The sequence below is a fragment of the Myxocyprinus asiaticus genome, chromosome 47 (assembly GCF_019703515.2).
Source record: "Myxocyprinus asiaticus isolate MX2 ecotype Aquarium Trade chromosome 47, UBuf_Myxa_2, whole genome shotgun sequence".
In the NCBI taxonomy this organism is placed as follows: domain Eukaryota; kingdom Metazoa; phylum Chordata; class Actinopteri; order Cypriniformes; family Catostomidae; genus Myxocyprinus; species Myxocyprinus asiaticus.
In genome coordinates this window covers 4,224,936-4,238,914 of record NC_059390.1, presented here as the reverse complement: position 1 = coordinate 4,238,914, position 13,979 = coordinate 4,224,936, and the positions used below count along the sequence as shown (strand labels likewise).

The following is a 13,979-nucleotide window of genomic DNA, read 5'->3' as shown; positions in this document are numbered from 1 at the left end:
ACCTATGGCAATATTAAGCAAAGTTAATGATGTAAATTCACATTGATATATACTGTAACTGTCTTTCCTAGAATTCAGTTGAGCTACAAAAAAATAGGCCTCTATAAGGAAAAACCAGCAGAATAAATTTTAGAGTAAAACCATTAAATTATATTGAACACTTTATCAGGTTTTAACAAACAATTATTTCTGTTTGTGTCATGAATAAGACACAATGCATGTATTTACTGAAAATGAGCGGAGTGAATCGTGTGCCATGTTTTGTGACACTAATCCGTTTTCAATTTCCTATCAGCTTTTTTCATTTTAAAAGTATGCCATACTAGAGTGCGTTTTCGGCCACATCCATTCTAATAAATTTTTGTTTGACAACTCATTTTTCAATTTTCTCACGTCATCCATTTTCAAAGTATGCAGGAATTGAAAACATTTTCGAAAAACGGTGCCTAGTGTGGATGAGAGGCATAAACGTAGAGAAATTGATGCGTTTTCAAACTTAAACAGATTAGAGTGGACGTGGCCTTAGCGTAAACCGTTCACAAATCCATTCTTTCCCAAATGATTGCATTCAATTCAATGCTACAATTTACGTCTTTAATTAACAAACGATTTACACACAATTTCATTCTTCTCGTTTTTTAATGAATAAGCCCAAATGCACATTTTCATTAAAACACAGGTGTAAAGGGGGCCATCTGGTGCGTGATAGCTGTGCGGTATGTGTTCCCCTGACCTCAAGAGGCGCACTAGCGCCTTCCATGCCTGCTCAGAGCAGGTCGAGCAGGACCCGTTTCAGTGGTGCCGTGACCCGGATATGAGTGAGGTTTAGGGTGCTCAGTGTAACGGGAGCCAGCTGGTATGTGATAGCTGTGCGGTATGTGTAAACCTCACTCCCCTGGCCTCAAGAGGCACACTTGCGACTGACGCTAGGGGCTGTAGCCTTTAGCCTACTCGTTAGCGCTCCCGCCTCCCATGCCGGCTGACGCCGGTTCGAATCCCGCTCGGAGCAGGACGAGCAGGACCGGTTACACAGGCAGAAGTGATTTTAAGCCACATCCACACAAATCCATTTTCAGTTTCCTAACGACATTTCAAAGTATGCGATACTTAAGAGCGTTTTCAAAAGTCTCTGTTATGTCTCATTGATCATCCACTCTGAAACATCATTTTCCTAATACAAACATAGACTTTCGAAAATGCCCTCTGTAAGCGCATACTCAGAAACAAGGACGTTAGGAAATTGAAAACGGAAGTTTTCAGACTTAAGCGTATTAGTGTGGACTTAATCCACACTATTTATTAAATTGCCTTAGTGCAAACCTTTAATTCAAAGCAACTTTTTTTTTTTTTTAACAACTGATTTGTATAAAAAATGTGTTCTGTTCGTGTTACATGGCTAAGGCCCAATGCATGTATTAAAGACCCCCTCCAGTGAAAATCAAGTTTTTAACATTGTTTACATGTCCATATGGTGTTTTTTATATGCTAGAAGACATACCATGAATGAAATCAGCAGTCAACACCATGGCTGAGCATTTTCGCCTTAGAACTGCAGTGTACCAAAGACAATCTCAAAAACATGGATTCAGACAGCCAGTGTTTCATATGTCACAAACCTAAGGAACCAATCCTGTCAACTTCAAGTAGGGCTTTCCATATCAATAGCATACACTACGGCGAAGCAAGGGGTATCAGGTGTAGCTACGTATCGGTTCTGTTCTGTTTTCGGATGCAAAGTTGTGAAACGACAAATGATGAGCCTTCATGTATTACCAAAGGATCTGAAAATCAGAGATAAATGGGTGCAGTTTATTTGGAAAAATCTTAATGTCCCAGCAAATCTTCCAGAGAAAACTCGGGTTTGCAGTAGTCATTTTACAGAGAACTGTTTTGAAAATTTTACCCAAAAACAGATGGGATTTGCCACTAAACTTACATTGAAGCCCAACGCGGTTCCATCAATTTATCCTGGGAACACAGTGAGCCCGAGCTGCAGGCGAGCGGTGCAGGGGTGAGTGGAGATGAAAAGTAGGGACTAATTTGCATATTCATAGATCCGCGAATACTAAATAAGGCAAAGGTGTAGAGTAATATCTTAGCCATTTTAAGGCATGAAGGGATTATTTTCATGGAAAAAACTTTTAAATATGTAATTTTGATTAACAAAGATGAGTTTTTAGGGGTTAAACCAGTGACTGGAGAGGGACTTTAATGGTAAACAAGCAGAACTAATTTTATGCCACGTCCACACTAATCAGTTCTCGATTTTTTTATTTTTTATTTTTTTGTCATTGTTTTCCAAACTATGCAGTACTACAGAGTGTTTTCTCTAATCGCATACTTTGGAAAACGATGATGTATGGAAACTTTTCAAACAAACAGATGTGGCCTCAGTGTAAACCGTTTGTAAAACTATTCTAACTAACCAAATGATTGAATACAATTAACAAAAAAAAAAACTACATTTTATCAAATGGGTTACACAACTTTGCCTTCCACTACTTCAAATATACTTAGAAAGAGCTAACTTTCCCTCCAACGTAAACCCTTTTTTAACATCAACACAAAAACAAGTGAGACAGATGCTGTGACAAACCGACAGATGTGCAGATGTCGTTTTTGACGATGACTGGCTCAACTCGGAAACTTCCCCCATCACTACTCCATCTGCCATCCATATTTTTGAAACTAAAACACGCCATTGAGTGAGTTAACAAGACAGGCCTTGTCTGAGGCCGGCTGCTCATATGGGCACTAGTGGGAGAGCTCCTCTGAGAGAGGTGCGCTGGGTCGCAGCCAGCCCAGGTTAAAATAACAAGAGCCCTCTCAGCAGTGGCCTTCCATAGTGCTGGGAGCTGAAATACATGTGGCAAACACACAGCAACAGAGAACATAAGTGAGTGTGCAGTGCACTTGGGCTGGGCTATACGGCAAAAATGTGAAAAAAAATTTCAGCCTGTTGATGATCTCGATATTTATCGATGTTTCGATACTGGTGTAAAATGTTTTATTTATTTTCAAAAAGCCAATGTTTTCAAGTTGATTTAAAACTTTGAATGTAAAAACTAAAATGTAGTTAAAAATAATCCTGGATTGTTTTCCACAATGAGCACATTTACATGAACAGCATTATGCTGATAGCTACCACAAATAAGATCGTACATGTGAAGGTGCTTATTATTTTTCAATAAATGAACACAAGAAAGACAAGCAATGTTTACATACATATGTTTTTACTAATCATTTTAGTGTATGAATAATGCCACACAAGGACTCCCGTGAAAATAAAATGAAAAATGGTGCAATTAAAATAAAAGCTTTAAGGAAAAATCAGCGGACACACGTAGATTTTTCCCCATTACCCCAGTTTCGCATTGCATGTAAACAATTGGTCGATGGATATGGATTTTTTTAAAGGCTGATGCCCATATCCAGAGAGCAGTGTGGTCGACAGATTGATATAATGCCAATATAGCTCATAATTTATTATAGTAAATAACACATACTGTACATAATATTACTAAAATATAAATTAACTTTAATTTAGCACTATATTTACTTAAAGATTCTCACAAAACTTTAACTCTGTAAAAATAATAAGAAAGATATACTTAAAAATATTTTTTTAAGATTTTGTGTGTTTTAAATGGTAGTTAGTTTCTTCTGTTTTCTGTTTAGTCATCAAATTTAAGTAATTTATTAAATTTAGTCCTCTGTTAATATATTAGAAAGAACACTGCCCGGATCGCCTGCTTGGAGCATCATGGACTGACCGTCATGCAACATTTGTTATTCAGAGGAACAGTTTTGATCCAAGCTGATAGAAAACATGCTCCAGAGGAAGATATATGAGCGCTCTACTAGAAGAAAACACTTGATTTGCGCATGTTTTGTGAGGTTCATGAATTCCATCTGTTTAAACGAGGTTAAATATGAAGTTTTATTGATGTTTGCCTTTATATCATTAGACAAGTTACTGGGAACTGTTGAGAAGAAAGAGAGGGACAAAAGACAAACGTGACCACCCTACACAAGCATTTGCAGGTCTGTCGCGGCTCTGATACGCAGGGCAGTTTAAATGAGATGTTGTTGTAAGCTGGTCTATTATTGTAGTAACACGATAGCATGTGACAACAAAGCGAACTGTGATTGGTTACTTACATGTCTCAAAAGGCACCTTCACATGCAAGAAGACGATTCTCGGTGCCTTCGCAGCTTGAGAAACAAATCAGCCAAAAGGGGAAAAGTTTTCATGCTATGCTGATAATTTAAAAATTCTGAATAAAGGCAAAATATCAGTCGACACTAATTAAATGTGCACAAGTGTTTATGTTATGTTTTGACATCAACATCAGAGAGTAACCCACTGATTTCAAGCTGCATGTAAATGTGGTTTTCTTGCGTGGTTGGATTTTTTTAATAAGCTGTGCATGTGTTCACTGACACATTCTTTAGGAAACTTAAAGGCATAGTTCACCCAAAGATGAAAATTTTTCTCATCATTTACTTACTCTCTTGGCATCCCAGATGTGTGACTTTCTGTCTTCTGCTGAACACAAATTAAGATTTTTAGAAGAATATCTCAGCTCTGTAGATCCACACAATGCAAGTGAATGGTGACCAAAACTTTAAAGCTCCAAAAAACATAAAAGTAATCCATATGACTTCAGTGGTTTAATCCATATCTTCTGAAGTGATATGATAGGTGTGGGTGAGAAACAGATCAATATTTAAGTCCTTTTTTACTATAAATTCTCCTACCTGCCCAGTAAAATCGTCAAAAACAAAAGAAGAAGAATGTGAAAATAGAAGTGGAGATTTATAGTAAAAAAGGACGTAAATATTGATCTGTTCTCACCCAAAACTTTCATAATCGCTTATGAAGACATGGATTTAACCACTGGGGTCTTATGGATTACTTTTATGCTTACTTTATATAAGGTTCTTTTTGGAGCTTCAAAGTTTTGGCCACCATTCATTTGCATTGTATGAACCTACAGAGCTGAAATATTCTTTTAAAAATCGTTTTTTGCAGACGAAAGAAAGTCATACACATTTGGGATGGCATGAGGGTGAGTAAATGATGAGAGAATTCAAATTTTTGGGTGAACTATTCCTTTAATGGCAAGATAAAAGCACATCAAAATCATTGTCATTTTCATAAGCACCAGTAAAATCATCGCAAATATGCATACCAACACAAGCGCAGTTGAACCATCACTTATTGTGGTGGCCTCTCCAAAAGTACAGTTCTTGAGAGGCTTTATTTTGCAAAAACACAAAATTTCCAGAAGCCTTTGAACAGCTGTTATTCTCAAGACATGCTTTTAGAGCAACACGAGTTCTCTCGTGAGCCCAGGCAGCAGTTCATTTGGATTGACATATGTAGAGCAGTTAATGTCATTTAGTTTTATTCGTTCCGTCTGTTTGCGCCAGCTGCGCACCTGGTTCACATAGAAGCAGGCTCTCTCTGTGACCAGGCCTGCACTCGCAGTTTCTTCTAGGTTGTTTGGAAAGAGTGGAACTGCTAGCATTTTGAAAATGGATGAGGTTTTTGGCAGTCGCCGCCCCGGCAAGACAGCTGAGGCTACACATTCCAGGCCTGGCACGGTCGGGCTCAACGCGAGGCCTCTTACAAGCAAAATACAGCGCGCTGGCCACGGTCGACGTCAAAGAATCCCTCTGTCTGCCACAGCAGCGTTGCAGACGAGACCAATTAGAGTGAGACGCAAGGCAGCGGTAAGGAAAACAACCTCAGTGCGTTGGGTGCTCTGGTGTAGATGAAAAACCCGCGGCCCAGAGCGCACAGCTATTGCAGGTACCGCAAGGAACGGCATACGCGGTCCACTTCAGACAGGAAACCATTACCTTCAGGGCACATCGTCTGCTATAAGTGAGGGATTTTTTTCTTTATTTTCACATCTCACAGAGCTGAGGCTTGCTTTAAGAGGTTTATTATCAACCCTGGCAGGAAAAGGCCCACCTACTAACCTCGTATCTCCAGCAGGCTGGGAAAAGGAGCCCTTAAAAAAAGTGGGGAAAAAAGCTCATGACACAGAAACATACTCCTGGTCTCTATGGATCTCCATTTGCGTCATCCCTCAAATAGCTCCTTGCACACCCTTTTCTTTCCTTCACAAATCTTATACTTAATCCTTCCCTGTATCACAAAAGACACAGAAACCTCCTAAATTCTCAGGCCATTAAAAATGGCACTAAAAATAAAAGCACCCACCCACCCCCCCCTCCCCATTTAATCATTTGGTGAATAGATGTGACATGGAAGTGCTGATAAAATGTCTGACTTTTTTTTCTCAGTGGAACACAAGAGGAGAGATTTTAAAGCACTACTCCTTATATATATATAATGTAAACTCATTTTCATTGTGTGTGTATATGTATATAGTATGTGTGTATATACACACACACACAATGAAAATGAGTTTGCTTTGGCGTTACTTGTAGTTGTCTCTGCATATTAACTGGGACAGATGAAAGTATTTTAATGTCGAGAAAATGACACGCTTCACCTTTAAGAAACTATTTTAATGCATTTGCCTGCTCTGCCCAGAGGCTGTAGCTCATGACGAATGGCTTTTCCAGGCAGCCCTGGGCTAATCGCGATTCACTGACCCGCTAAAGGCTACTAAAGGCTCCATGCAGTGAGGTGTTTGACTTGAAATGACTCCTCATGCCATTAAATGGGGGTTTTCTGCAAACGCCATTCTCTGGAGACCAGTGCTTAAACTTGACAAATGCAATGAACTATAGTTCAGTTTACCACCCACAGCCTTTCTTAAATGGGACTTTTAGGGCGGGCGATAAAGCTAAATATTTTGTTAAGTATTTTTGTATATATTTCAATATTTATGTGTTTGTTTGTTTTGTTATTTATGTATTTGCCCCAAAATTGCTTAAAGGAATATTCTGGGTTCAATACAAGTTAAGCTCAATCGACAGCATTTGTGGCATAATACTGATTGCCACAAAAAATAATTTTGGCTTGCCCCTCCTTTTCTTAAAAAAAAAAAAAAAGCACAAATCTGGGTTACAGTGAGGCACTTACAATGGAAGTGAATGTGATATGATCAACAATTATCTTTCCATCATATAAGATCTAAGCAGACAAACCGTATCCTGTCGCCACCACCACAGCTCTTACTAGTTGTAACAGGATTTGCAAATAAAAATTACTTAATTTATTTTGAATGCCGAAAGTAACTTGTCGAATCGAAACCGGCTGTTATTAAGTTTGAATATTGAATATGATGATATTCGTTCAATACATCGCCCAGCCTTAGTGCAATTCATCTAGAGCACTAATTAGCTTATGAACCAATGGCTTGAACATCCTGTATGGCCAGCCTTGAGTCTAAAACTTTATTTCATGGGTCGTGGCAAGTACTGTAATGTCTCTCTTCAACTGTATCAGGAGCTTGGGCTCCTGTTATAAATTCCACACGTTTATTAAGGTCCCAATTCAACATAAGGTCAGCCAAGTCTTTAGGAAGGCCATGCTAGAGGGGGAACGGCACAAAATATTCACTGGAGAAAGATAGAGCCAGCAAGACTAACGTCCTGATTTTCTGGCCCATTCTTATTTGCAAGGTCCATTTGTACAATGTTACGTAACTCACTTCATGCACCCATGTTCTTAACTTGAATGATTTTACATCCGTCACTGAAAGCACCCGGGGCATGAGCTCTGCAAAGTGGCTGACAGACAATGTCCACCGCAACTCTGAGGTCACTTCTTGTTCACCTCATTGGGCACCAGAAATGACAACGCGCACAAAACTGAAACTTTTCCTAAGGCTTGGTGTGACTGCTTGGTCCTGTTGTAAATGAAGCCAGCTGGTAGGTAGCTGTGCAGTTTGTAAACCTCACTCCCCTGCCCTCAAGAGGCGTACTAGCGACTAATGCTAGAGGCTGTATCCTTTAACCTCCTTGTTAGTGCACCCACCTCCCATGCCGGAGACCCCGGTTCAAATCCCGCTCGGAGCAGGTTGAGCAAGTTTGGTTACACTGTCACCATTTACTTTTTCTCATATTGTTTCAAACCTGTTTTCACACCAATCACAACAATCCAAACTTGGTTCCACACCAGCACTTAAGTGCCCATTCAGTCTGTTATCTCCAGGCGATGTCTACATGTATGTGAGCTTGTTTTAAGTTCAGCCCATTAACACACACAGGTCATTGTGGTAGCAGTCAGCCAGGAAGGTGTGAACAGTTCAGAGGTCACACGGTGGTATATTTATACTGCCAGACCACACAAATAAAAAAAAAAACTGCACATAAATCACTATAGGAACTAATATCATTCCAGACATCACATATGTGCACCAGGTGTGTGTTTACTGTATATGCGTGTATGGACAGAATATGGAAAACACACGCAGGGCTCTTTGTTTGTTTCCATTCTACAGACCAAGCAAACATGCCAAAAGCATTGCACTGAAAACTTATAGATTTGAAAGAAATTTGGTATATCCTTTTAAGGTTTCTGGACCAAATGACTAGGCCGCAAATACATTAATAATGCAGTCACTAGAGGGCGCAAACTAAATACTGGCACGCAAAGGGAGCAAAAAAGACCAAATTCACTGTGAAATATAGTGGACAGCCAGTGAGGACAGTAAAACTGCACTGCACGAAGATGAAATTCATGCAAAAATCATAATTCATCAGCTAAAGTGTGTTACAGAACTGCAAATGCGTCATGCTTCATTTACACGCACAAGAGGATTTAATGTGAACCTTTAAAAGGAGGATCATCATATTACATTACGTATTTCCGCATTAATAAACATAATCAAAATCTGTAAAATAGACAAAGACATTCAAGTGGGACTACCGTATTTATAACAAGTGTGATGCATCATGCAGCATGCATTAATCCACTCACTAAAAATGTATTTTAGTTCCGACACATCACTCACATTAACGATAGACAATGCAATTTAAAAGTCAAAATAAATAGCTAGAGAAGTAACCTCATATTTTTCAAAATTGTGCAGCACACTAATTTGTGCAATTTGCAATTAATCTGTCTACAAATATTGCTAGCAGGGGCTTTGTCCTAAAAATACTCTATAAATAAAATAAAAAAAGTTACAACAATAAATTAAAAAAAGATAAAGCCGAAATGTAATCACATGAATAAACAACATATTTAACTTAAAAAAATATTTTTGTTATTAAGAACATGATCTGATAATCAGAAACACTTCTAAATACTGCATGGCTGCAGATTCAGTAGGCCAAAACATTAAATGTATAACTTTCTTCATAATAATGTCCAGAATCAGCCAAATCTTGCTGCACACTATCTACTCTACCAGTGTGTTTGTAGCACAACATATCACTAACATGCCCAAAAAACAAAGGTGTAAACACATATTTCTCTAACACGACATATTAACTTAAGTTAACTGAAACTTCAATGTGCTTTTTCATTTTAACACACTCTGAGTGTTTGTGCAGAACATAGAAATATCTCCATACTAGCACTAGTTCTGTGCATTTCATATGTTTGCCTGCATCAAATGTGTCTGGTAAAATAAAGTGCAATGCTCATCACAGCAGCTGTAAACTGACAAAAAACAAAAAAACAAAACAAAAACACCTAGATAGTACAAAAGGTCAAAGTTCACTACCTAAGCCATGAGATTTTCCCATACTAGGTAGTGCAGAAATTATGTCATACTTGAAAACTAAAAATGCATGCTTGAATGAGACCATTCCAAGTATCTAAGTACAAGGTATCTAATGGCAAGCACGCTACGCCTAAACAAACACAAACCCCAACTGGAAAAGGACAGCCAATTGCAATATTCCTCAGAGCATGTAAGGATCAAATTGTTTCTTGATCCAATGCTTTTAAAAACAGATTTTTCTTCATACTTAATGTTCCACAATAATACAATTATTAGGGCTAATTATAATAATAGGTAACACTTTACAGTATGCATTTTACTAATATGATATTATTATAACTCAAGTGGTTCTAGCCAGAAATTAAAATTCATAAAAAAAATAAAAAAAGCAACTTCACAAAATGATTACACAGTTCATAAGTATTACTATTAGTTGTGGGCTACTTATGTAAATAGAAAGTAAACTAAATGCATCAAACTTTGACCATTAATGTATTATGATTATAACTGCTACCTATTATTGTCAATAGTAGCAGCAGCAGCCATAATAGATGATAATCTCTTAAAATTTGTAAATCCCAGCTCTGCAAACAATCACACATTAAGTGCATGTAGTTCATTTTTACTTAGTAATCATGAAAACAGATTGTAACCTGTGACCTGTTACTATGATTAATATTAAAACGTCTGGTAATCAGTAGTAGCAACAGCAATAACAGCAATCTGATTCTCCTAAGGTTGAAATGACAATCTCCCTCAATGTCCTGATTCTCAAACAGCTCCACACAATAAGACATGATTAAGTGCACATACTTCATTAGTCCCACTGTAAAGTGTGTAATGCTACTAAGATCTGCATTTCTGTTATCTTTTTGGTCAAAAGTTGCAGCATGAGCAATTACTATTCTTCTAATCGTGCAGCTGTTAATTGTACCTGCTCTCTCTGCAGGCAGGGCAGCGATGTTCTCCGGTGAGATTTGCCCCTGGACTGCCCGTGCTGTGCCATGTCTGACGAAACTACAGAGCTGGACCTCCTGCGCCTCTTAAATACCGGAATATCCGCGCTCGATCCCTCCCGGTGTGCTGCTCCCTGGTCCGGCAGCAGCCTGTCCGCATACCTCGCCAGTAGGACCCCCAGCACCCCGAGCAGGTACGCCAGGTAGGGTCTCCAGCTGGCGCGCACCTTCTGCAGCGAGAGCAGCGACACGGTCCTGACGATGCTGATGAAGACGAGCACGGAGACGCCTTGACCCAGCCGCACCACCATGAGCGCCCCGCTGGCCAGGCAGGCGAGCAGCACCAGCGCGGTGGCCGCGAACGAGTAGAGCTGCTGCGCATCCAACAGCGACTGCGCCGCCGCTTCGCCCAAATGGCACACGGTGAGCAGGAACACGGCCGTGCGGACGAGCACCCCGCAGCGGAGCAGATACACACCCACCCAGAAGAAGGCACACACGAGGGTGAGCGCGGGCGACAGCAGTTGCCACACGAGCTCCACGAGCGTCACCACATACGGCGCGGGAGATCCCGAGTGTGCGTGCGTGCGCTCCGCATCCCAGTCCGCGGATTGAACAAGCAGCGCTAGGAACACTGAGAGCGAGCCAACGCACACGAGACTCCTAGAGCTCCACGCGCTCCATATCAGAGCCAACCACGAGTGACATGGGTCCTGCTCCACGGGAGAGACACATGTGCGCACGTAACCGTTGCGCTCGGGTTCCACTGCCATCAGTCACGGGAAAACACTCGCGCGCACACACATACGCGCACACACACAAGTAATGCGCAAAACCGCTATTCCCTCTCATATGTGTGACTTTAGACCAGCAGAATGACTGTTAGACAGTAGCGAGTGTCTTATTTTCTCCAAAAACATCCTTGCGCAAAAACAAAAGTGCGCGCAAACGCCTTTTGTTTTCTATGCGTAAAATTCCCCATCAAGTCATGATTGAGTCAAGCATTAGGAGGAATAACTCCTGATGTTTCTAGGCCATCATCATCATCATCATCATCATAAGCGATCTTTCCTCCCTCCCTGCAGCTTTCTTTCTTTGTTACTGTCCTGGACTCTGCGCGCTCACGCGTCACTTAAGCCTCTGGATTTCCCTTATTTGCCGATCTCCATTCGCTCTCGGATCATTTTCACGCGTGGAAACTCTCACTGGTGGAATATTGCCGTGAGTTTTACCCGCGCTTGATCATATCAGACAATGTCCCGTTGGTGTCGAGGCGGTCCGTAACACAACACACACACTCTTAACACACAGATACAGCGCGAGCTGCGGTCCACAGCTACATGTACACGGTCAAATATGATGACTCAATAAAATGTATTGATCTGCTCATTTATTGATCACCGATTTCAGATGCAGAGCCTCGAGCAATATTGCCCCATTCAGAGCACAAAGCCCTGCTGATGTCAGCGTTTCCATGTGTATTCTTGAATATTTCATTTTTACAACTCACCTACATCTACGTCATCGAGCCCTGTCTCTGCATTGGGTGTATGTGTGAAATACACGTGTAATACAGGTTGCAGTGGTAGTTTTTCCCCATTTGGTAACATTTTAAAGTTATTATCCCTAAATATATTAAATGCAATTTTATTTGTATTTGTTTATCTGCACTCTAAAAAGTGAAACTGCATAAAACAGCACCTTATTAATATTGCTATAGCTATTTCTCTACTTTAATTTCCATATCTACCTGACCTGATCATATAAAAATGTATTTCATTGGTGAAACATGTAGTTAAGGTTGATCCAGTCAAATGAAATAATATTTCTGACTTGAATAAAATCTGTTAATTTAGACGTAATTGCACGAATCACATATTATTTTCTTAGGTTATCTGACAAAACATTTTTTTTTTTTTTTTTTACAGTGTAACCTAACATCTGTTCTTGCTGACTGACTTTCCTACAACAGTAAAATTGTATAGTTTGTTAACATCCACTTGTGAACACGAGATCAAACACAAGTCACATAAATGTCACTATTTGGCTATTAGTTCTTGCTGACTGCTTTTTCTTAAACTGTAATATTTTGCTAGATTTAATTGAGACTTTGTTATCCTATTAGGCCATCCCTTCTTCAAATTCCATGCATAACCCCAAAATATGAGAAATGTTGCTTCAACTATTAATTTTAGTTGTTAATTTGATTTGATCTTACTCTCATTTTCTTGTTTTCTTGGATATTGGTTGTTGCTGACTGATTTTCCTAGTAAAATGTTATTGATTGCTAACATTCACTTGTAAACATGATTGATTCCCTGCCGTTGCATGATTAAGAACAAACAAGTCATATGAGCATTTAAAGTCACTGTTTGTTTTTTTTTACTTTCCCTGCGATTAGTTCTCACTGACTGACTTTCCTCTAACTGTAATGTTTAATAGTTAGTAAACATTCGCTGGTAAACACAATTCCCTGTAGTTGCATGATTAAGATCAAACAAAAATCATATGAATGTTGACAGTCATTATCTGGTTACCATTCATAAAGGCACACAGCAGTGTGGGCAGAATTCCCAGAAGGGAAGGAAGGAGAAATACGGTTTCTTTTTCTTGGTAAACCGAGGCATATCAACAGTCTGATGGATGTCCATCACTGTGTCCATATCCCATGACTCCTGTCTCTCTTTCCCGGCCTCCCTCTGGTTCGGAGCGACAACAGGGAATGTGGGAGTGCATGTTTGGAAAGCTGCAGAGGCAATGGTCCCTTCCGGTCTCGTTTCCTGGGTCAGCTGAGGGCCAACTAATATTAAATCCTTGCGTCACTGCCTCCAAACAGCAAAATAAAGATAAGGATAAAATTGTCCTAAGCAGAATGAGGGAACATAGCAGAAATATTACTGAGGATAAGGGAGCAGGCGGACGAACATAAAACATCAGGGAGGGAACTACAGAAAACGCCCCTGTCAAAATAAATGCCTAAATCCTGTATTATTATGTTAGGTCATCATAGGTTAATGCAATAAGTGTCAAGACTGGAAAATGCATAGAAGACAGCAAAGGGGAAATATTATGGCATTATGTATTTTATGTATGGTTAAAAAGAACTTAAGTTGTCTTAAACGAATAGTTCACCCAAATATTACATTTCTGTTATTTATTAAAGGGATATTCTGGGTTTAATACAAGTTAAGATCAATCGACATCTTTTGTGGCATTATGTTGATCCCCACAAAGATATTTCGACTCGTCCCTCATTTTCTTAAAAAAAAAAAAAAAAAAAGAAACAAAAAATCCAAGTTACAGTGAGGCACTTACAATGGAAGTGAATGGGGCCAATTTTTGGAGGGTTTAAAGGCAGAAATGT

At 39.6% G+C, this 13,979-nt stretch overlaps 1 protein-coding gene across 5 annotated transcripts in view; it reads right to left on the bottom strand.

Annotated features, from left to right (window-relative positions):
* The window catches only part of LOC127436506 (cGMP-inhibited 3',5'-cyclic phosphodiesterase 3A-like), a 127,071-nt gene extending 114,062 nt beyond the window's left edge, over window positions 1–13,009 (bottom strand). For 3 of the 5 annotated variants that reach the window (XM_051690730.1, XM_051690732.1, XM_051690731.1), the window contains exon 1: window positions 10,594–13,008. In XM_051690730.1, the coding sequence (XP_051546690.1) occupies window positions 10,594–11,388 (795 nt within the window). In that variant the 5' untranslated portion in view covers window positions 11,389–13,008. Of the gene's footprint in view, window positions 1–10,593 lie in introns of all 5 variants that reach the window. The other 2 variants (XM_051690733.1, XM_051690729.1) reach the window with 2 other exon arrangements.
* Between the last annotated feature and the right edge of the window lie 970 nt (window positions 13,010–13,979).